Source organism: Halichoerus grypus, chromosome 9, assembly GCF_964656455.1.
Source record: "Halichoerus grypus chromosome 9, mHalGry1.hap1.1, whole genome shotgun sequence".
NCBI classification, from domain to species: domain Eukaryota; kingdom Metazoa; phylum Chordata; class Mammalia; order Carnivora; family Phocidae; genus Halichoerus; species Halichoerus grypus.
In genome coordinates, this window is record NC_135720.1 from 38,611,852 (window position 1) to 38,633,927 (window position 22,076).

At 33.8% G+C, this 22,076-nt stretch overlaps 1 protein-coding gene across 4 annotated transcripts in view; it reads right to left on the reverse strand.

Moving 5' to 3' along the window:
• Window positions 1-22,076, reverse strand: part of NKAIN2 (sodium/potassium transporting ATPase interacting 2) — a 968,314-nt gene that overhangs the window by 492,669 nt on the left and 453,569 nt on the right. For all 4 annotated transcript variants that reach the window (XM_078054784.1, XM_078054785.1, XM_078054783.1 and 1 more), the window contains one exon: window positions 18,976-19,113. In XM_078054784.1, coding sequence (XP_077910910.1) covers window positions 18,976-19,113 — 138 coding nt within the window. The remainder of the gene's footprint in view (window positions 1-18,975; window positions 19,114-22,076) is intronic.

The window sequence follows — 22,076 nt, forward strand, 5'->3', positions numbered from 1 at the left end:
TGTAACTAAAATCCTAAATGTAAGAGCCATAGTTTATCCTCAGAGCCAGGCCAGCCGTCTGGGGCTGAGAGAAAAAAAGACACAGGAAGGCTGAGCCATATCAGGCGGCAAGCAATGGCTTTCTGCAAAGGCTTTTTCCTTTCCTTTGGTCCAACAAAATTATCAAGAGCTGTTTTAGTTTTTATATAATTTGCTTTTTAAGAACTGAACATTTTTCTGTGATGACACTAAATTTTTGAATAGCAAAATCAAACAAAATCCAAATTAGCTGTTTAGATTTTGGCTATGGCTATGGCCTTCATGGATGTTCCCCCAGGATGGCAGTGAGATCGTCATCTCCTTTCCTCCTTAGAGAAAATACTCAGTACCTGATTATAATAAAGCAAACAAGAGCCTTGCTTTTAGCTAATAAGCCTAAAAGAATACAACCGGAAATAAAGACAGCCAAATGACTGATCAATTTACAGATTTAAAAACTCTATTTTCCTGAATTACGCTGTAGGAAAACAAAACAAAACAAATGAAAACCTCTTGTGAGTCACTCCCCCCAAAGAAGGTGTCATAAATCTTTACATATCAAACTCATCTGGAGGACTTGTATCAAAGTGGTTGACTGGCCTCCACTTCCAGCTATGAATTCAGCAGGGCAGGGCCTATAATTTGCATTTCTAACAGTTTCCAGGGGATGCTTTGAGAATAACTGCCTTAAGGTGTCTTGAATCCTTTATCTGAGGGATGATAATTCTGTCCAGCAACTCTGAGAGTTAAGAAAATCAATGTTAGAAAAATACTTATATACTGACTCATCATTTGTTAACTGAATGCCTAAGAGCCAGTCACTTAAAAGAGCTCAGTCTTTCATGATCTACACAGGCTCCCATCTTGGAAGGATTCAAACAGGACAAGTTAATTGAAAAGATTGGTTTGTATTGTGAAAGTCCTCTTAATTTTGGAAAGAGTAAGGGTATAAATAAATAAATTTATGTATACATAAATAAATACCATAAATAATTGGAACTGGAAGGAATTAAAGTATAAAAGAAATCTCTGGGAAAATGAACCTATAAAGACCAAAAATTTTTTTAAAAAGCTTATTATTAAATCATTTAGCTTAGAAAGGAATTTTTCTTCTATAAAATATAGCTTTCTTTATGTGCAGTCTTTTTCCACACCACTGGCTTAACATCCTCTTGCTTTACCAAAAATTTAAGAAAGATGCAGACCTATAGCTTCCAAGGCCAAAGAAAAAAGCAAGTCCAAATAATCCTGAAAACAACAGGAACACTGTTGCCCAGGGGAATAACTGCTCTGAATTTACTTTCATTTTGTGGTTATAATGGGCCCACTAGATGATGTTGTGAAGATGACTAGGATTAACAAAAAGTCTTGATAGGTCTCTTCAGGGAAGAAAGGGAAGTCAAAAAAGAAAAAGGGAAGTAAAAAAAAATGAAGGAAGCTTTATTATTTTTATGGTGATAAAATGGCAGAGTATCTCTTCCAAACAATGTGTATTTTGATCCAACTATTTCCTGGAATATAAGATTGAATTAAAAGTCCATATTCACTATATACCACAACCATAAGTGTATGAAACAGAGGTGAGCTAGATGAAAATCTAAGTATAATAACAGACAGGTCAGAGTTTCTTTGACTATTGATTACCAACAAAATAAAAGCGGTAGGGGGCTTGAATGTTTTCATATTCTTAGCAATTAACCGTTTACCAATACACCTCATAAATGAAACTTTGTACTGTGAAAACTAATCTAGATACTAAAAGTGGTTTTCATATAAAATTGAAATTTTACATTAAGTAACATAGATTAAATGGAAGAGTTTATAATTTTTCTAATTCCAAAATAATTCCAAAATATGTCTAGTCCAGCAATCTTAAATTGATTTCACTTAAAAAAAAAAAAGTGGCCACACTTTCCCTCATTATTCTACAACTGTACGTGAAGACAAACTTTAGAAAATACATCCACTGAATACTTTCTGAGAAAAGATGCATAGCCAACAATAGAAAAAGAAAAATGTATTATATGTAACATGTATAAGAACTCTCGCATCTATCCTGAGTTTTCTGAGAACAACCTCCATTTCCTTCTTCTTCTGTCCAGATATCAGAGCTATAAATATGCTGATATGTGAATGTGTAACCAAGTCAGTATCAATGTAATTATTTCCCTAAATTTCTAACATATTTGATGGATGCCATCCTTATATTCCTAAATAGTTCTACAAAAGAGCTTATAAGATGTACTATTTAAAATTATTCTTCTCCATGAAAGGATATAATTACGAAAACCCTGTAACTTTCCAATTATTAACAATAGGCTGTAGGAGCACTAAGAATGAATTGTGAAATCAAATATATTAGCGTGATACAAATGAAGAGCAGCATTAAAAGAACAGGCTATTCACAGAATAGAAGTATAAGGAAGGGGTAAATGGTATATGAGGGTTGTAACATAATCTGTACTTAAGTCTTTTATGTTTTTAATAGATTTTTGCAGCCCTTCAAATTTAATATGTTGAAGAAGTTGAAAATACTGAGATAGTTCAATGAAGTGGCTGAAGTACAGGAAACAATTTTGTGAGTAAAAGAGGAAAGAAAAAATTACTTGCTACATGGAAATACACTGAAGAAAATACTGTTTTAAGTAGTCCTTAAATTGTACTTTGAATATGAAACCAAAACAATACATGAGACTGAAAATAGTTCTTTGGCTAGTCATTTAGCAGTAATTTCAGGTTCTAACCCCAGGAAATTGTTTGCAAATTCACTTGGAATTTGATTTTTCGGAAAAACATAATTTCCTTAATAGACATGACATTTATAAGTCACACTGCATACACCTCCTACTTGTATCATTCCAAATATTTGTGCTTTCTATTTTATAAATCTCTTTTTCTGCCTACTCTTGTTAGCTAGAGTAAGCGTTTTAAAGATTTTAAAGATTAGGAAACTCAAAGAAATTAAAGTAATTGCCCCAGTGTAACCCACATGCAAGTGTACAAAATCAACACAATTCCAGAAGGGAGAAGACAAAGTATTTTAGCCATAGTTGGGGCTGGTGACAGCATCTAGCAATGGGACACAGAAAGTAAGGGTTTCTAATAATGGGACAAATCCTCAGCAGGGTGTTGTTCTTTTCCTACCTACAGAGCCCGTCAGACTTTTTAAATCTATAACCTCAGCAATTCAGCAAACATTGCATTGTGTAGCAGGTATTAGTTGAATTTGTCTACACTGGAGGAGAGTGACACAACAGTTACAGATCTATGAAGATCTGTTCAGGGCAAAATGGGAGTAGTAATAGAGCAGTACAAATAGAGTTCATGAACCTGTCTCCTAATAATTTTTTGCTAGACTTCAAGGAATTGGAAATTTAAATGCTAGAAATTCTTTACTGTTGCCCTTTGTGCTCGAAATCAGAAGTAATCAGTCCAGTATTCAGCAGCATGTGGACAGAAGCACAGAAGGCAGCAACGTAACAAAGTAGGAGGCAGAAAGTGGTCGGGTATCATTTGTGGTTCAAGGTTGCAGGGACAGGTTAGGTTGTGGGAATTGGTAAGTGACGCCAGAACCACACTCGTGATTTTAGTATGGCATTTGCACTTTGTGTGTGCTCTTGGTCATAAGCTATATATGATTCACTGTCTTGTGCCCTTTCATTCCTTGGAGATGCCACATAACCTAGAAGAAGAGGTACGAATTTTGAAGACAGACCTATGACCAATCCAAAGTGTCTACATAATAGCAATATGATGTACTGGGAAGGTTACTTAATTTCACTAAGCATCAGTGGTCCTTTGTAAAACTTAAATTTTACCATTCTACCTATGTGACCATGAGAAAGATTTAGATGACAATTTATATATATTATAGTGAATATTGTTACATATGAGTCATCAGAGTAATTGTTATTATCATAATTATTTCAGGTTTATTCATTATCTAGTAACACCTGCACATGATGAATAAGAGAGAGAGACACAGAGAGAGAGACAGAAAAAAAGTTGTCTTAGTGCTGGTTTGACTGATCTAGTACAAAGTGGTAAAAAACAAGACAACAGGCCCCAAATGAAGTCACTTATAATAAGTGACTTCACCAAACCGAAAATTGACCTAATTACAGCTTTAGCTCTCCCAGAAATGGAATCTTAAACCAGTCACTCAGGAATTGCCTGATCAGCACAAGTTGGGTTATCTGCCTAACAGACCCCTACCATCCCCTAAAGGAAAGTAACCTACATTTTTTTTTGCCTAGTATAACTTTCTTGTTCCTGCTCCCTTCTGCCTATAAAAGTCTTTCATTTTGTACAGCTCCTGGGCACTCCTTTTATCTGCTAGATGGGATGTTGCTCAATTTGAATTGACTTTTGCTCAAATAAACTCTTAAAAATTTTAATATACCTCAACTTATCTTTGAACAAAAACATACCATGAAGGATTTACCTACATAGAGATTATACCTTTTTGCAATTGCGTAAAAGGCACATCTAACATTAAAGCAGATGGTACACCCAGAAGTCCCAAAAGGACTAGATCTTAGTAAAATATTTTTCTCCTGAATAATTCTTATTTTCCTGATTTTATTAATTGCTCCTAATATTTGTGGGGAAAGTCTAGATTAATTTATATTTACTTCACTGCTCTATCATTTATTCCCAGATCACACTGAAAAATGTGGAAAAAGTGGTATTTTGGTGAGGTCGTTTGGATACAGAGTCTATCTTACTTTTGTAGAACACTACCATTATTTTGTACACCTGTCTCCCACTTGTATGTAACCTGATTTTAATGTAATTTTTAGTTGTATAATTTTTACATCATGTATTTCATAAAATTTTTGCACCTTCTTGATGATATCTGAACTTTTAAAGATTTTTTATTTATTTATTTGAGAGAGACAGAATGCGAGAGAGCAAGCACATGAGAGGGGGGAGGGTCAGAGGGAGAAGCAGACTCCCTGCCGAGCAGGGAGCCCGATGCGGGACTCGATCCAGGGACTCCAGGATCATGACCTGAGCCGAAGGCAGTCGCTTAACCAACTGAGCCACCCAGGCGCCCGATATCTGAACTTTTAAATATTCCTATAAACCAACTGTGATATAGATAATTTCTGCTTGGACATTTATTTATACACACATAGCTGAATAAAATAGTAAAACGAAATATTAATATAAAATAAGATAAAATGTTGTCAAGAACTAAAGAATTAAATCCTCAAATATGTTTTAAAAGAAAAGACAACCGAAGAATTTTTTTGGTCTAGCAACTCCATTTTATCATTGTTTCCTGCTTTATAAATTTCAAATTTATACTTATATTCTATATATAGCTTATTATGACTGAAAGCAAACTAAAAAACATGAGTTCAGAGTTCATTATGTTCTGATTTACAAGGAGTAAAAGCTGAGTGGAGGCTTAATCATGAACAAATTTAAATCTGAGGGTTCAGTGTTAAAAAAACAAGCAACTTGGGGAAAATGATACAATTACCTAGGTGATACTGAAAAGCCAAAAATTTTTTGAATTTTATAATTTGCAAAAAAATAATTCTGCGATTCTTTGCATATTAACAGTGATGTTACAAATTGAAAATAAAGTGGGGTTGTATAATAAGAGATAGTCTGTTCCTCATAATGAAGGGGGTGACCACGGTACAGGAGAAGAGCCAGCACCAGATAAATGGCAAATGTTCTCTGAGGTCTCATTTATTTTCACAATCTTATCAAGAACAGTGAAAGTGAGTTTAAACTAGAAAATTGCCTTTGGTAGAATAATTTTTTTAAAAAAACAAGTTCATTACATATATTTTTAGTTCAGAAAAGCCTTAATTATATTATGCCTTGGGAATAGGTGTTAGTATCAGATATCTAAAAGCAAGTGTTCTATCTGGTTTATTGAAATTCATTCACTTTCAGTCCTAATGCATCAATAATAGCAGGGACATAAAAAACATTACAAAGGACACTAATTTCTCCTTGATAAAATTCTATTAGGCTTGTTAAAATTGATACGTTTTTAGCCTCTCTCTTAAAACCAGTGAGTTTCATTCCCACAGTAGTCAGTGTTAGCACTCATCCATGCATGTGAGCAGTACGAAAAAAGCCAGTCCATTTGCTTGTTCTAGACTGATCTAAAGCTACGGGGCTAAGATTATTTCAATTTTACTAAGTCTGCAGCTGACAGCATCATGCTAGAAACCTCTCAAAATGTCCACACACTCCCCAATGCCTTTGATTAAATGTCTTGCATTAAAATAATAATAATGAAATAATAATAGCAAAGGAACAAGAAAAAGAGAATGAGAAGGGAGAAACAAAGGTTTTAGAAGAAGATGGAATGACAACTCTGTCAAAATATAATTTTGCCTCATAAATTTTCAAACAAAAACTAGTCTGAAAGTGTACCTTTAAATGTAAATATAAGCATTTAAGCCTTTAATCAAACACTAACCTTTCAAAACAATGACAAAAATATTAAAGTAAGATGTCTCACGGTTCCAATTTTACTGTTACTATGAAGTGAAATTATTTAAAAACTAGCAGCTTCACTTCTAAGGGGCATCTACTTGCACACACACACTAACTTTTCATTCCATGACCCTCTTCACCCATACAAATAAATTCTAGATGGAATGATTTCAATTCATGCAGTAAAACATTTCTTTTACAAATTCCTTAAATAGAAGTGTACCTTTAAAAGGAAAAAAAAGGGGGGATGGGGGAGAAAAAAATTGATTCCAGTGTGTTCCAGAAAATGACAGGTCTAGGCAGACAGAGGTTTAACTGTGGAGTTTAGATAACATGTTTTGGTGTATGGAGTTCCCAGATGAGTCAAGGTTTCCAAAAACCACTGACAAGATGTCTACACATAAAACACAGAGATGACCAGGAAAATGACAACTATTCCATTAAAGAGACAGCTGGGCAATCAAAAAGTATCCTGTAAGGAAAACTGTTCACAAGGCACCTGAAGGGTCAACTTCAGAATATTTTGTGATATTGTTGCCAAGAAAGATTTATTTTGAAATAAATAGTCTAAAGAATATTACACAAAAGTGATTTTATAGGAATCACTACTTCCAAAGACCACTTCTTTATTTAGTGCCAATCTGGCTGGAATGGTAGAATGAAAGCTGTTAGTGTATTTCAGAATTAAGTAACTTGAAATGGAAATCCTTTGTTCAGCCCCAATCTTTTTTTCTTCTCTTTTTAGATTATTGTTTATAATTGTTATTTAGCACTATAGACTATGCTAAGAAAATCTAAATCGAGGAAAGTCATAAATCTACATCATCCATTTGCCACATCCATTGCCATAAAGATGAGCAAATACACTGGAGGCGGTGCCTGTGATGCCAAGACCCTGCTTCTTCCTATCGCTGTGGAGGGAGGAGGCTGGGAGGGTAAAAGCAGGAATGAGATCCCTTTGATATTAATCTGTTTTCACTTTCCTCTTGATTCGGGAATAACACTTCATGAAATGAGGAAAAAAAATGAATGAGGAAAGAGACCAACCCAGGGATAAAGAAGATATTTGCCAATGTAAAAAAAAAAAAAAAAAAGATATTTTAAAAAGAAAGAAATCAAGTATTTCTGAAACTCTACAACAATAACATAAAATGAAAGCTCCAGAAAATAGATGCTCTGTCAAAATTTAGATTACTAAAATCATGCAAGAAGTGGAAAACTTGAAAAGACCAACTACTGTAGAATAGATTGGAAAGATGATTAAATAGCTACCATTCATGAAAGTACCAGGACTAGATTATTTCATAGATGAGTTCTAGAAAACATTAATATCTCCAATCCTATTTCAACTGTTCCAGATCACAAAAGAAAATCCCAATTTATTCTTTGAAGCTTGCATAATTTTCAAAATATTATAGGTGAAAAGCTATGAATGAATCTAATTTTTGAATAAAATTGCAAGAAGTATAAATAAAAATACTAGACGTAGAATACAGCCATTGAAGCAAAGGATAATATATTACAAACAAATAAGTTATATTCTAGCAAAAGATGGTTGGGTTAATATAAGAACATTTATCAACCTATCTGAATGCATCCAAAATTAAAAAAATAAATAGAAATATTATCATACTAATGTAGGTTCAAAAATATTTAATAAAATATATTGCCATTCCTGATAATTGAAGGAAACTATTTAAATGTAATAAAGACTACTTAATAGCAATTTTACAATAAATAATAAAATACTAAAATCTTTAATTTTAAATTCAGGAATGTGATTGAGATTCTTGCTATTGTCATTTATATTTAACACTTTCTTGGAGAATCTTGTGAATACATTAGAATATAAAATAAATACTATTAATACTAGACATAAAAGTTTCCCTTTAAAGATATTACCTGAAAAAACCCAAGAGATGCTAGAAAAACTTCATTATATTAATAACAGAATTCAAACATGAAAAAGATGCCAAAGACACATATTTTCTCCATTTTAATAATAAAAAATCAGGGGAAAATATTCTATTCACAATTGTTATGAAACCTCCAAAACACATATGAATAAATTTAACAACAATGGCACAAAATCTATATGAAAATGTCTACAAAGTCTTATTGAAGATCAAAATAAAATAAGACAGATTAGAATACAATGACATATTAAACTCTTGGATGTGAAGCCTAAACTTCATAAATTATCCCTCTGTCAAATTAATTTTTTAAAAAAACACAATTCTAATTATAATCTTAATAGGTTTTGTTTTGTTTTGAATTGAATATAATGATTTTTCAATTAACATTAAGGAATAAAAGCTGGAGAATAGCCAAGGGAGGTATGAACAAGTAAAATATTGAGCACACTTGTTTTACCATCTGTCACAATACTATAAACCCATTATAATCACGAATTAGGTAGTGACATAGGATGCAAATAAATCAGTGGAAGAGAATAGAGAAAAAAATTGAGAAAAAAATCCAGTACATTTCATAATTTAATATAAACAAATAAGATATTTCTATTATTTGGGAAAGTAAATGGTAGGACAAATGGTTTCCCATATGGAAGAAAATAGTGTTGATGTCCTAGTTAATATTAAATACTAAAATACATTCCAGATTAATTAAAAGCTTACTATAAACATTAATAAATATCTTAGAAAATAATGTAGGATATTATATGTATAACTTGGGGTGGGTATATCTTCATTACCAAGACAGGAAACTTGGGAAATATAAATACTTTCTATGATAAAAATTAAAATAATAGTTATTTTGGTCAAAGTGACCAAAACAAAAATATTTAAGAGAGATGTGGAGAAGTTTTCAACACATATTGAAGCCTGACAGGTTCATTTCTATAATATCAAAAGAGGTAAATATCTATAAATACAAACTAACTAGAAAATAAACATCTCAAGAAATGAACAAATATTTGGCTCTTTTACAGTAATTATAAATTGACTTAACATATTCAAAGAGCAATCTGGAACTATAAAATTAAATAGACGTCATTAGATTTCCACATCTTTGTACAACTTTTTTTGTCATCGTTTCAGATCTCATCGATAAAAAGAAAATGATCCCAAAGTAAAACATGTTTAATGTACTTTAATGGTTAAAGTTACACTTTTGAGTCAAAAAGGCGAGCTGAGCGTACAACGTGTACAGATCAGCGACTCCTAGCAGTAGAACATTAGCGGCAGAGGTATTTCAGCCAACTGCTGGAAGAGGAATGCCAGACCTACACGCACTGATTAATAAGCACAGTGGAACAACTGTCAGTCCACCATGCATGTGGCGGGGTGAACAGACACAAGGGAAGCTGAACTGTTGGGCAGAATTCTGTATATTCTGGAAACTTGAGGAAGGAACATGTGAACAAAAGTGAGTATTAAAAGTGGGCCAGAGAACAGGGATAATCCCTCTATGACTTTGACTTTCAGCATCAGCCAAGCATTTATCTTTCCAGAGAAAGAGATTTTTAAATAATTAAGTAAACAAATAGCTATAACATAGAATAACTGTTAAGTGAAATGATCTGAGCCTAAGAAAGGCAAATGTTCAAATGCATAGAGAATCATCAAAATGATACATGCAAAATGCAGAGTTGAAGGCATTCGTGTCTTTTCAGATCAAAAGACCCATAAAATTTTAAATTATGTCCATGCTTAGACACCTCATTTTGAAATGTTAACACAAGAAGGATAAAATGAATATTTCAAGAACTTCTTTTAAAATTATCTACAAAAGAATGAAGAACAGATTGATATCAGACTTCCCATCAGTAACACTACTCCCTAGAATGCAGCTGAACAATGATCTCAGTGTCCTAAAGAAAAATGATTCTCAACCCCGAATTCTACATCTAACAAAACTATTACTCAACTGTAAAGGTAGAATAAATTCAGAGTTTACCTTGCCAACATGCCTTTTCAGGAAGTTGTGTGAAGAGTATCAGAAAGAAAATACATTGCATCTAAGAAAGAATAAATCTAACTCAGGGAACAGAGCAGGGAAGATAGATGTCTAAGAGGCTCAGAGAGCAACCAATTTAGGTAAAAGCAAAAAGAAAGAGTACTATGAGAGAAATCTCCACGGAAGAAGAGCATACCATTAAAATAAAAAGCTACAGATAATATCATGATCAAATACGAAGAAAATGGTCTAAATTCAAACAGGAAAGCAATGTGTTCCCAAAATAACAGTAAAATGAATACCAAGCAATAGATAGAGGGAATAAGAATTGAAAATGTATTTAGGATACAGCTTAAAACAAAAAACAAAAAACAAAAAACCATTTCTCTTTTACAAGAAGAAAAAAGAAAGGCAACCAGAAACTCTGGCGGGGGGGGGGTGAGGGGTCGTAAAAAGAAAGTATGATCCAAAAGTAAATTAGGTGAAAATGATTTCGCCTTTACAAACTCTCTAAACTATATTCTCTATGTATATAGATGATATAGATATAGATCAATCTATCTGTCTATCCCAGAAGAACTATAAAGAGATTAGGACCAGCTGGAGAGAGGTATGAGAAAGACTTTCATTTTACTGCAAAGCCAATTTTAGTATTTGGTTCTGTAAAATATCTACATGAACTAACTTGATTTTTTTTCAAGAAAGTAATACATACACATATATATCACAACATGTTTCTTCTTCAAAATATTTTCCCAAAAATTATTAGATGATTTACAAACATGAATTTAGATTGTCAAAATGTAATTGCTTATATTTACTACATTCTGTAAATCTTTAGTCACAGCCTAACACCAGAATGAGAGCACAAAGTATCTTCTTGTAGAACAAATGGCCCACACTTCCCCAAGGGAACACATCCTTTTGAGAGTAAATTGCATTTACCATGTTTCATGATTACATTTATTTTAGGACTACAGGCTAAATCCATAAAACTTGTAATGATGTTTTGTTTTTTTTTTTCCTTCCCAGGCTTATGGGAAAAGACTTATTTTCACAACTACTCTAAGTCATTAGAAGCATTGTTAATTTACTACTATCTCAAGTCTCTTCATCTCTAATCTACATTGATTTTCTGTCCTGAACACAGAAAGTGTGCATTTTTAATGCTTTAGCTGCAATAAGTTTTCTTCCGGATATTTTTTCTCCAAGAAAAATTGAATGAAAGAGGCAAAGCAACTGCTTGAACATAGATTAATAACTTCCTAGGAATGACTGCAAGGAGTGTACAAATTTTTAGGGAGGTAACATTATTAAAGAACATAAAGAAGTAAAAACATAAAGAAGCATATGACCTGGAAATAGGACACACAGGGTGCTTCTCATTTATTACTGTTGGTTATAGTCTCTGTCGGGACCTGAGCTCCATGAACCATCAAAATTCAACTCATGGCCCATCATCAGTAAAAAGTAAATTTGAGAAATTTAGAGAAGTTTTTTTTTCCCCTCATACAAATTAAGTATGTGACTATCTGCTCTCACAGATCTTCTAAGGTGTATATACATTTCCCAAATTGCCATATCAGAATGTTTTTAAAAATGGACATTAGATCTGTCTTTTGTGTATTTATTTATTTAATTTTGAGAGAGTGTGTGCAAGAGCACAGGCACAGTAGACGGGGGAGGGGCAGAGGGAGATAGAGAATCCTAAGCAGCCTCCATAGTGGGCATGGATCTATCTCAGGCATGATCAGGAGATCATGACCTGAGCCTAAATCAAGAGTCTGATGTTTATCCAACTGAGCCACCCAGGCGCCCCATGTCTTTTGGTGTTTCAGTCACTATGTGGCTCTCAGGTCTTCCCTGGATGACATGGGGTTACTTGTCTTTAGCATGTTAGCTCAAGGAGAAGAAAATCAAGGAAGTCAAAGCAGGTGAGCCTTGTCTGAAACTGCTTCATTGTTGTCTTCTTAATGCTGTGCCCTCACCTTCAATGGGAAGAAGGATGTGTGTCAATTCACAAATCAATACTCATTGAGGAGCACATGTAATATATTTTTTAAAAATTGTAGTAAGGAAACAGTGGTCCAAATTGAGCTGTAGTTCTTAAAAAATGGTCAGAAATTAACATTTAAAACTTTAATATATTAACTAAAAAGAGTGTTCAATTATTTTCTTATTTTGAAAGAATGAGTAGGGATATAATATAGTCTAATAGTTATCATTCTTTTTTAAAAATCTTTTTAAATTTATTTTTGTGAGAGAGAGAGAGCAAGCGAGCATGCACGCGCACAAACATGAGGCGGGGAGGGGCAGAGGGAGAAGCAGACTCCCCGCCGAGCTGGGAGACTGACACAGGACTCAGGACTGGATCCCAGGGTTCTGGGATCATGACCTGAGCTGAAGATAGGCTCTTAATCTACTGAGCCACCCAGGCGCCCTAGTTTATCATTCTTAAAACACCAGGAATAAAGATGAATGAACATTGGCTTTTTCTAGCCATCACAGCCCTATTTTGTCAAATTAGCTTTAACCACATTATTTTAATCTCTTGCTTTTTCAGTGACAAAACAGGAAACTATTCCAATCATTTCTATTCATTTAATTTTAGGATTAGCTATTGCAGTCTAAACTGATGTCATGGCAAACCTCTGCACTAGATATGATAATATACATTAATACATATTTTACCAAATGATATGGGTAATACATAATATGGGTATTTTTTTCAATTACATAGACACAAATTCATCAATTCTTTGAAGCTCTTTACCAATAACAAATGTGAGAGGAGATACTTTGTCCCTAATTAATATATATTAGGTATAAATTACACTATATATACAGACATGTATATATGTGAATTATCATCATCAAAATACTGATTTCTATAAGAAAAGAAAAAACACCATTCTAAATCACTATTTCTGGAAATTAAGGATGCCCTGTGATGATGTTCTTTTATAAGAATAAAATATCCATCACTAAGAGTTTTCTGTTTTTAATTCTTGAGACATGAGGTCATTTCCTCATTAAATACAGAGCTAAAAACAATCCTTGCTAGAGGATGGCAGACCACAATTTAAAATCTAAATGCTCTCCAAATTGCAAACACCATGATGGATTTTAAATTTTCCAATAACTTAACAAAACTTGTTTTCATTTGTTAGATAGATTGTGGTCCTCTGTACTATGCTCCTAAGAGGCAATTCAGTACAGGGGTTAAGGGTGTGGGTTTGGCAAGTCAGAAGGACCTGGGTCTACATCCTAACGCTGCTATTTCCTAGGCAAATGAGTTTGGACAGAAATTGTGTGAATTAATATGAGGTTCATAGGAATTGTAGAGGAAGATGTCTAGGAGCATTTGTAGAGGGTAATGGAAGTGGTAAAAAAAAACACAACAAAACCTGATTCTTATAAATATTACTGTGTTCTTGGTACGTCGTCCTCTTCTTTGTTTTTATGAACTCAGAGTAGTGGATTTTTAGCTACTTTAAATTTATTTCTAGTTTCAGGACTGGGTTTCCTTGATTAAACCAGTGGGTCCAAGCTAAGTAAGGTATTATATTTTCTGTCAAAATAACTTAAATAGAAAGAAACAGTGGGGAGGGGGGAGTAAGGGAGGAAAGGAGAAAGAATGTAAGGAAGATAGGAAAAAAGGTAGGAAGGAAGGTAGAAAAGAAGGAAGAAGAAAGAAATCTTTTTGGTCATTACAGCAACACATCTTCTGGTAATGTTACCAAGAAAATTGCTGTGCCTTTAGCAGTTAGGAAGTTACACACGCCTCAAATTACTTTAGACAACTTAGAGCAGTGCAACTTATTAACATTTTTTGGTCATTAGTAAACTGAATATCCTCAATCACATCCGGCTTGCCAGTATCTTTAGTCCAAACGAAGATATTCTGGACAATTCCACTTATGACATGAGGAAATGCTTTCATGGGAGCAATTTGTATGTATTCATTTATAAATTATTCAGCCAGAGTTAACCAGGCCTTTTTGGGGAGATTTGATGTTGTCAAGAATTATATAATACACAGGCTTTCTATGGATTCTGGCTTCAGATTTCCTTTGCTTAGAATTGAAATTATCTATTTCATTTTCCTTCAACATATTATATTCCTTGAAATGCCAGACACCCTCAAAGGGTACTATTGAGTTCTTTTTCCAGTTACCTTGTTTTAAATTTTTAAATATTTCTTCTTCACTCTTAGGAGAGAAAAGATTAGTAAAGGAAACAAAACTCAATGAAGACTTATCGTTACTTTTCAAAAATGATATTTAAATATTACAATTTTTAAAAAAAACATTATTTATTTTAGAGACAGAGAGGGAGAGAGAGTGTGTGGGGGAGGGGCAGAGGGAGAATCTCAAGCAGACTCCCCACTGAGCATGGAGACTGACACGGGGTTTGAGCCCCGTGAGATCATGACCTGAGCCGAAATCAAGAGTCGGACACTTAACCGACTGAGCCACCCAGGCACCCCTAAATTTTATAATTTGTAAAGCAACAGAAGATACCACAAAGGGACAGGGAGTTTATTTTAACAAGAGACAAATAATAAACATCAAAATAAAAATTGATGATACTTAAAGGATAAATATCTTTACTATATGATGGATATATAAAAACTGTTATGATAAACACTAAGACTCCATAGAAAAACTGAGCAAAGGTAAATCCAAACCAAAAGACAGTCCCCCCCCAAAAGGATATACAAATGGAAAACAGTTAATGAACATATGAAAAAGTCCAACTCTGTCAAGATAAGAAATGCAATTCAAAACAAAAATGACATTTTTTCTCCTATCAGATTGACAAATGTGAGAACAGATAATATTCAGGGTCAGCAAGAGTGCAGTAAAATAGACTCTGCTGTACATCTGTGGGAGGATAATTCAGTAAAATAATTTTGGATGGGTAATTGCCAATTATATACTAAGAACCTTAAAATTGTTCATATTATTTAATTATACTGAGGTATTTCTTCTAAGGGCTGAAATCACAAATAACTATGAGGGTATTTTTATGGAGATGATTACATGGAATTATGTATCATGAAAACAAGGAAATCACATAATATACAATATATAACATCCCATAATATATTATATATTATATATATGTATATAATATATATATAATATATAATAATATATATAATATATAATATTATATATTATTATATAGTATGATAAACAACAATAGTGTAAAAGGTTAAATGAATATCTATATGAATTTAAAACTGTTTGATATAATGTGAAAGAGATGAAGACCTATTTGAGATGTAACAGAATCTGATATGTTTCATTTGCACATACATGAAGAAAATATGCAGAAATATTAATAGTAACTTTCACTTGTGAAATTATGAGTTTATTTCTATTTCTAAACTGAATTGTTTTATAATGCAAAAATATAAAACGGCAAATAAAGAAATAATAAAGGCCTACATAGCTAGGGGAGAGAAAAATAAATTTCACTGTTCATATCTGAGTCTCCAGTGCACAGGGAGCCTTTGGAAATTACTTAAGAGCAACAATATGTTATTGTTAGTTACAGCTTGCCCCCAGTTATGCATTTTTCTGCTAAACACAGATTCTTCAATGACCACAATTTCTGGCATCTATGATTCCATTCAAATTTCTTTTCATTGTAATTCCTTTTGTCATCTTTAGGCAAATTAAAAATCTTAATCCATTTTTATGGCAAATTCTCTATTTTCCTGAATCGACTTTTGACCTTTATCATAGCATCATGGACATTAGATTCCATTAATTTGATTATTCAGAAGTTTGTTATACAGAAAATACACAGAAATAAATAACTAGACCAGAAATCGGTACCCAAACTGAAATGATACTATAACATAAACCTAAAACACAGCATTCGCTTTGAGAAAAGTTAACAGGTGGAGGCCATAAGGGCAATGAGGAGACTCTCACTGAAGAAAGGAAGGACAGTAAGGAAGTCATTTTTGAGGACTGGGGAAAAAAAGGATTCACAATAAATTACTATCAGAACAATGAGCTTGACCATTGGCTGCAATACTAGGAAGAGAGAAAATATACCTATCAACTTGTGGATCTGGCTAAGGGGATTTCCAAGCAAACACCTGACAGTGTTGTCACCTTTTAGCCACACATAATATGCTAATTGTAAGAGAGAGATGAACAAAAGAGAGAACAATTCAGGTTTTAAGCAGAATTTAGAGAATTTATTTCCAACTCAGGACTTGCGGAGTTGGAAAATAAAGGTTTCACATTTACAGCATCTTCAGCTGGCAAGAGGTTTTCCAAGTAAGACGCTGTCTCAAGGAAAAGATCAAATTCAGAATGCTGTTTGCAAGTCGAGATCAAATCAAAGATGTAGCTCTAAGACCCATTGTTAAGACCTCAGAAAGATTTCAGAGACTCTCCTAGTTATATAAAATACCTAACAATCTTAAAGGTGTCCCATGGCATTTTAATTCTCAGCTAATGCTAGAGCGAAACAGCCTGTCTTGAAAAGATCTGTGGGTATGTATTTTATCTAAAGGGATGGGCTTATAATTTGATACATAGAAATCCTACAAAATCGTTTAAAGGGTTATAGCAGCCTGGAATAAAAGGGAAAAAATTGTTCAACCAATAGCTTAGAACCCCTTGGTCTATTTTAAATTGCTTGCCAGCCTATCACTAGTCTATATAATTTAGTATCATTTCACATAATAATAACAATCAGGAGAAAAATATTATAGCTAATTTTTATTGACCACTTTTTAAATACCAAGCATTGTGCTAAGGACATTTTACAGGATATTCATTTATCCCTCCAAACAAACCTCTGAGTTTTTAAACTATTCAAACATTTTTATCCACATCTAGATTTTTATTCCAAGAACTTTATCAGAAATGGAGATGACATATTTATAAGATTATACTCACAGCAACATTATTTATACAAATAAAATCATGGAAGAACCTCAAAGTCTAATGAAAGAGAACAGTTAAATTGAATCTTTCATATAGGGGCGCCTGGGTGGCTCAGTCATTAAGCATCTGCCTTTGGCTCAGGTCATGATCCCAGGTCCTGGGATCGAGCTCCTCATCGAGCCCCTCATCGAGCCCCGCATCGAGCCCCGCATCGGGTTCCCTGTTCCGCGGGAAGCCTGCTTCTCCCTTTCCCCACACTTTGTGTTCCCTCTCTCTCTGTGTCTCTCTGTGTCAAATAAATAAATAAAATCTTTAAAAAAAAAGAATCTTTTATATAATGGCTTATAATTAATTAATTGAAGCTTATGAGTTAATATAATTATTCTCGTATTTTAAAAGTAGGAAAACTAAAAATTGGTGAGGTCATGCTTGTCTAAAAATAAAAAAAAATGGCAGATACAAGATTTCAATCCTGGTATTATGACTTCAGAAGACCCACTCCCAATCACTGTACTATTTTCCCTATATTGGATCATATTATAATTTATGTAAGAAAGTGAATGGTAGTATCATATCTTGTGTATTGAAAAACTTCACCCTGCAACAAAACACATCGTACTTTTTATATGATTTACATGGCTATATACCCTTAGAGGGGACATGCACTCATTTCTGGGCATGCACCCAGAGAAGAAAGCTATGGGTTTCTCACTCATCCTTAGCCAGACAGTGGATCCCTTGGTCCAGCTGTCACAACATTGTCTGTTTCAGTCCCAGTGAGCTTTATCTAGGTTCCGGATGACTGAGACAACAGGTCAGAGGAGGGCATCTTTTATGTGAAGGAGGCCTTTGTGAAACCTGAGAAGGCTTGCTGGTTTGTGTTGAATAAGGCAGAGCTTTAGCTGCACTAGCTTATGTATATTCCTTTACCACAAAATTACTTTATAATTTTAAAAAAATGCTTATAGACTTTTCCTTTGTCAAAAATAGAAGAGAAAAAATGATGAAACTAAAAAAAAAATCTACATTAATGAAGTGCTATAGCTGAGATCTGAGGCACATACAAAAGTAAAAAATTCTAAGTTATGGTTCCCATAGCAACTGCAACACAGTTGGATTTCACTTTTATGTTAAGTAAGTTTAACTTGAGTGGAGATGCAAAATACTTCCTCTGAACCAAAAAGAGAATTACGGAAAATATAGAGACTATGGTCCAGACTTTTCTGGCTTTCAAATGTATCAAACATTAACTCCAATATATATAAATATTTTGACATCAAAGCTATATATTCATTTGTATTGATTTCAAACTATATTCAATTTATAAAATATGATTATTTAAAATGGGGAAAATTCCCATCAAAATCTGTTAAATCAAAGGACACAATCTTAGAGTTTGGAAATATAGGGGCATAGTTCTGTTTTTAATTACAATAGAATAGTCGCTGGAAGTATAACTTATGAAAACACAATCTGATTACATTCACTGTCAAGTGTTTTAAACTTGACATTTTCAGTTACTGTAGATGTAATCTGAAACTAGGAAAACAACCTAATAGTACTTTATGGAGAGATATACATATAAATGTTCAAGACATTTGTAGTTTGCATCTTTATTTCAACTTTTCTTTAAAGAAGCAGGAAGGGTACTTACTCCTGTTATGTAACGAGGTCTATATTGGATAGTTCCAAATAAACCAAGAATGACGATAATAATATGTACAAAATTTGCCAGGATAGGTGCCCACTGATATCCAAGGAAGTCAAATATTTGCCTCTCCAGCACACAAACCTAGAATAGCAAAACAGGACATATAGATAAGCACAGTGGTGAGAGAGAGAGAGAGAAAAAAGGATCACATTGCACTATAATTAGCAATTATAACTGTGTTACTCAATCTGGCATTTGTCTTTAACAGTGAGACTGACATTTTCAGGTATATTTCAAAGAAACACTATGGAAGCTGTAGATCCACAGACAACTATAATCCTTTTAGGGATGATTTTGTGGCGGCATCAAGCCATAGTCACAGGATATCATCTGTGCAGTCTCAGGATAAATTATATTGTCATATGCACTGTCTAACACTTGGATTCATCAACCAGCAAGTTTGCAAAGTCCACACAAAGGGTTTGTTGTTAGGATCTGCTCAAATGTCATTATACAAGTTGGGAATAAAACAAAGGTGATTGATGTAGAGGAAAAATAAGTCCTCAGCAAGTCAACCAATCCGGATTCTGGACTTCAATCTGCCTCTCAACAGCTGTAGTCCCCTAGCTAAGTCTTCCCCTTCTCTGGGGTTCTGATTCCTCATTTGTAAAATACATGATTTTGACTAGTGTCTAGGGTCCTTCTACCCCAAATAGTACTGGATTATAAATTAAACATGACTTTTTTTTTGTCATACCCTGTTACCTATATAACTGGCAAAAGGGTGCAACAAGGACATTAAAACAATGGGAAACAAAAATAAAAATAAAGCATCACCGTTATAAAAGCAAGGAACTTAGGTCATTTCAAATAATCCTACATTGATCTGTGCTTACAACTTTACAGTTAAGACACAGGTACAAATCTAAGGAATGAGAGAAGAAAAATAAAATCAACCAACCAACCAACCAGAAAACAAAACTTGTTCATCAGATCTAACAAAGCAAAAGGGGAATGGTGAGTTAAACCCAGCTTTATCCTTCCTGCCTTCCCTAAGGTGGAATGATAATCAACTGTTTGGAGTAAAACATTGTGAAAGGACCTGATGATCTTCCACACAGAGATTCAATAATTTTTTTGGGGGGGCAGGCTTTAAAGGAAAAGGATTTAAAAACCCCTCAGTTACTAACATCACTATGCTTTAATGATATTTCTTGTCAAAAGGACATACTAACTCTCAAAATAGACAGTGTGCTTTTAGTAGCTCACTTTGAAGATTTCTTGAATGATCATTATTCCCACTGCACTTCTTTAGCTGCACAGCACATTTTCCCATCAGGCATTAAAAAAGAAAATAAATTCATGACAACTGTTTGCACAACACTTCTGTTTCCTAAGGCACACTGGGTACCATGTAAGGGCTGTAATGGTAATCCAGCCTTGTGAAATCTTCATCTTCACTTAGTCTTGGCAGTGATTAAAAAAAGAGAGAATGTAGGTCTGTTCTACCTTGCATATTCTAAATCCACAATACCCACCAGAGTTGCAAAAGTGGAATGTAAATAACACTGCACATGACTCCAGATTCATAAACCTTGAACTGCCTTCTGATGAAACATTTCTTCAACTGCTATCAGGCAGTCAACACTTCACATAAAGGAGATCCATTTGCGGGTGTTAGGCAGTATTACATATACCTTGTTTTTTAATCCATTAATGGTACCAAAAAATAAGTGTTTGTTCTCAGAGCCCCATTGCTAATGATCTGTATAAAAGCTCACTCCAACATAGAACTCTCTGTCTTGATCCTATGAATAAACAGTAAGTAGGAATGTAAACAGCAGCAAGAGGAATCTAAACTCTATAAATTTTGAGAGTCATGACTGTGGGGACACAGCAGGGAAAAAGTATAGAGGATGAAACGCATTAGTCAAACAGTGGGAAATCTCTCAATAAATGCACCAATTATGGAAGAAAATAGCAGCACCATCGTTAATTATAAAAAATATATAGATGATAATATACTTGCTAAGCCTGCATAACTAAATGAAGTTACATCAACATGTATTAGCCTTTTTTTACGACAGAACTAATACTTTCATCAAACATTATTTTCAAGGTTATGCAGATTGAATAAGTTAATGTGCAATTCTTCACATAATATTTCTGCTTTTACCCATTTTTGATTGGCTCTCTTAGCCATCATAAGTAGTTTTATCACAGGTTCTATAATTTAGAGCTGGGGACTGGAGAAGGGAAGATTTTTCTAAAAAATTCAGAGAGTATAACGGGAGTAACGATATATAGAAGTACTTGCAGTCTTTTCTATGAATTCCTTTCCACCTGAAAGCATATTAACTATGGAATTACTGGAAGGGTGATGGGGTTGGAGGCAGGAGAACAAATATTAGTTAAAACACTTAGCATATGATGGGCATTCATGCTAAACTCCAGTGATGTATTATCTCATTGATTCTGTGCAAAACCCAGAGAGGTCAATACTGTCTTATTTTTCAGATTAAGAAATCTAAGATGGAGTGTGTCTAAGTGATTCTCCTGATGTCTTAGAAGTGCTAAGTGCTAAACAAACAAACAAACAAAACCCCCAAAATGTAGGACTCTCTGCATGGTCCCTGAGCCATGTCCTTATGTTGCAGACTTGTCCAAAAACAAAGTCCAAACCAAACCTAGTCCAAAACCAAAAAGCTTTCACAGTTTATGTTGTAGGTCTATGCCGTTTACAGGATATATGCTACATTTTTACCTTATTTATTTATTGTGAAATAATGTAGAGAATTTCTTTGATCATACTTGTCAATTCATGACATTAGTCAAGGCAAAGCTCCTTTTTTGTTTTATTTTATTTGCCTCCTTCGACCCATGTTCTCAGTTTATTCTCCTTTCTCCCACTGGACCCTCTGTAATATATTTGCTTTATGTCCTTTCCATACTCGGCATACAAATATATGTATATGGCCTTGAGAAAGAGCTACAGATCTTCCTTGACTTACAATAGGGTTATATCCTGATAAACCCATCAAGGGTTGAAAATATCATAAGTCAAAAATGCATTTAATACACTTCACCTGCCAGACATCCTGACT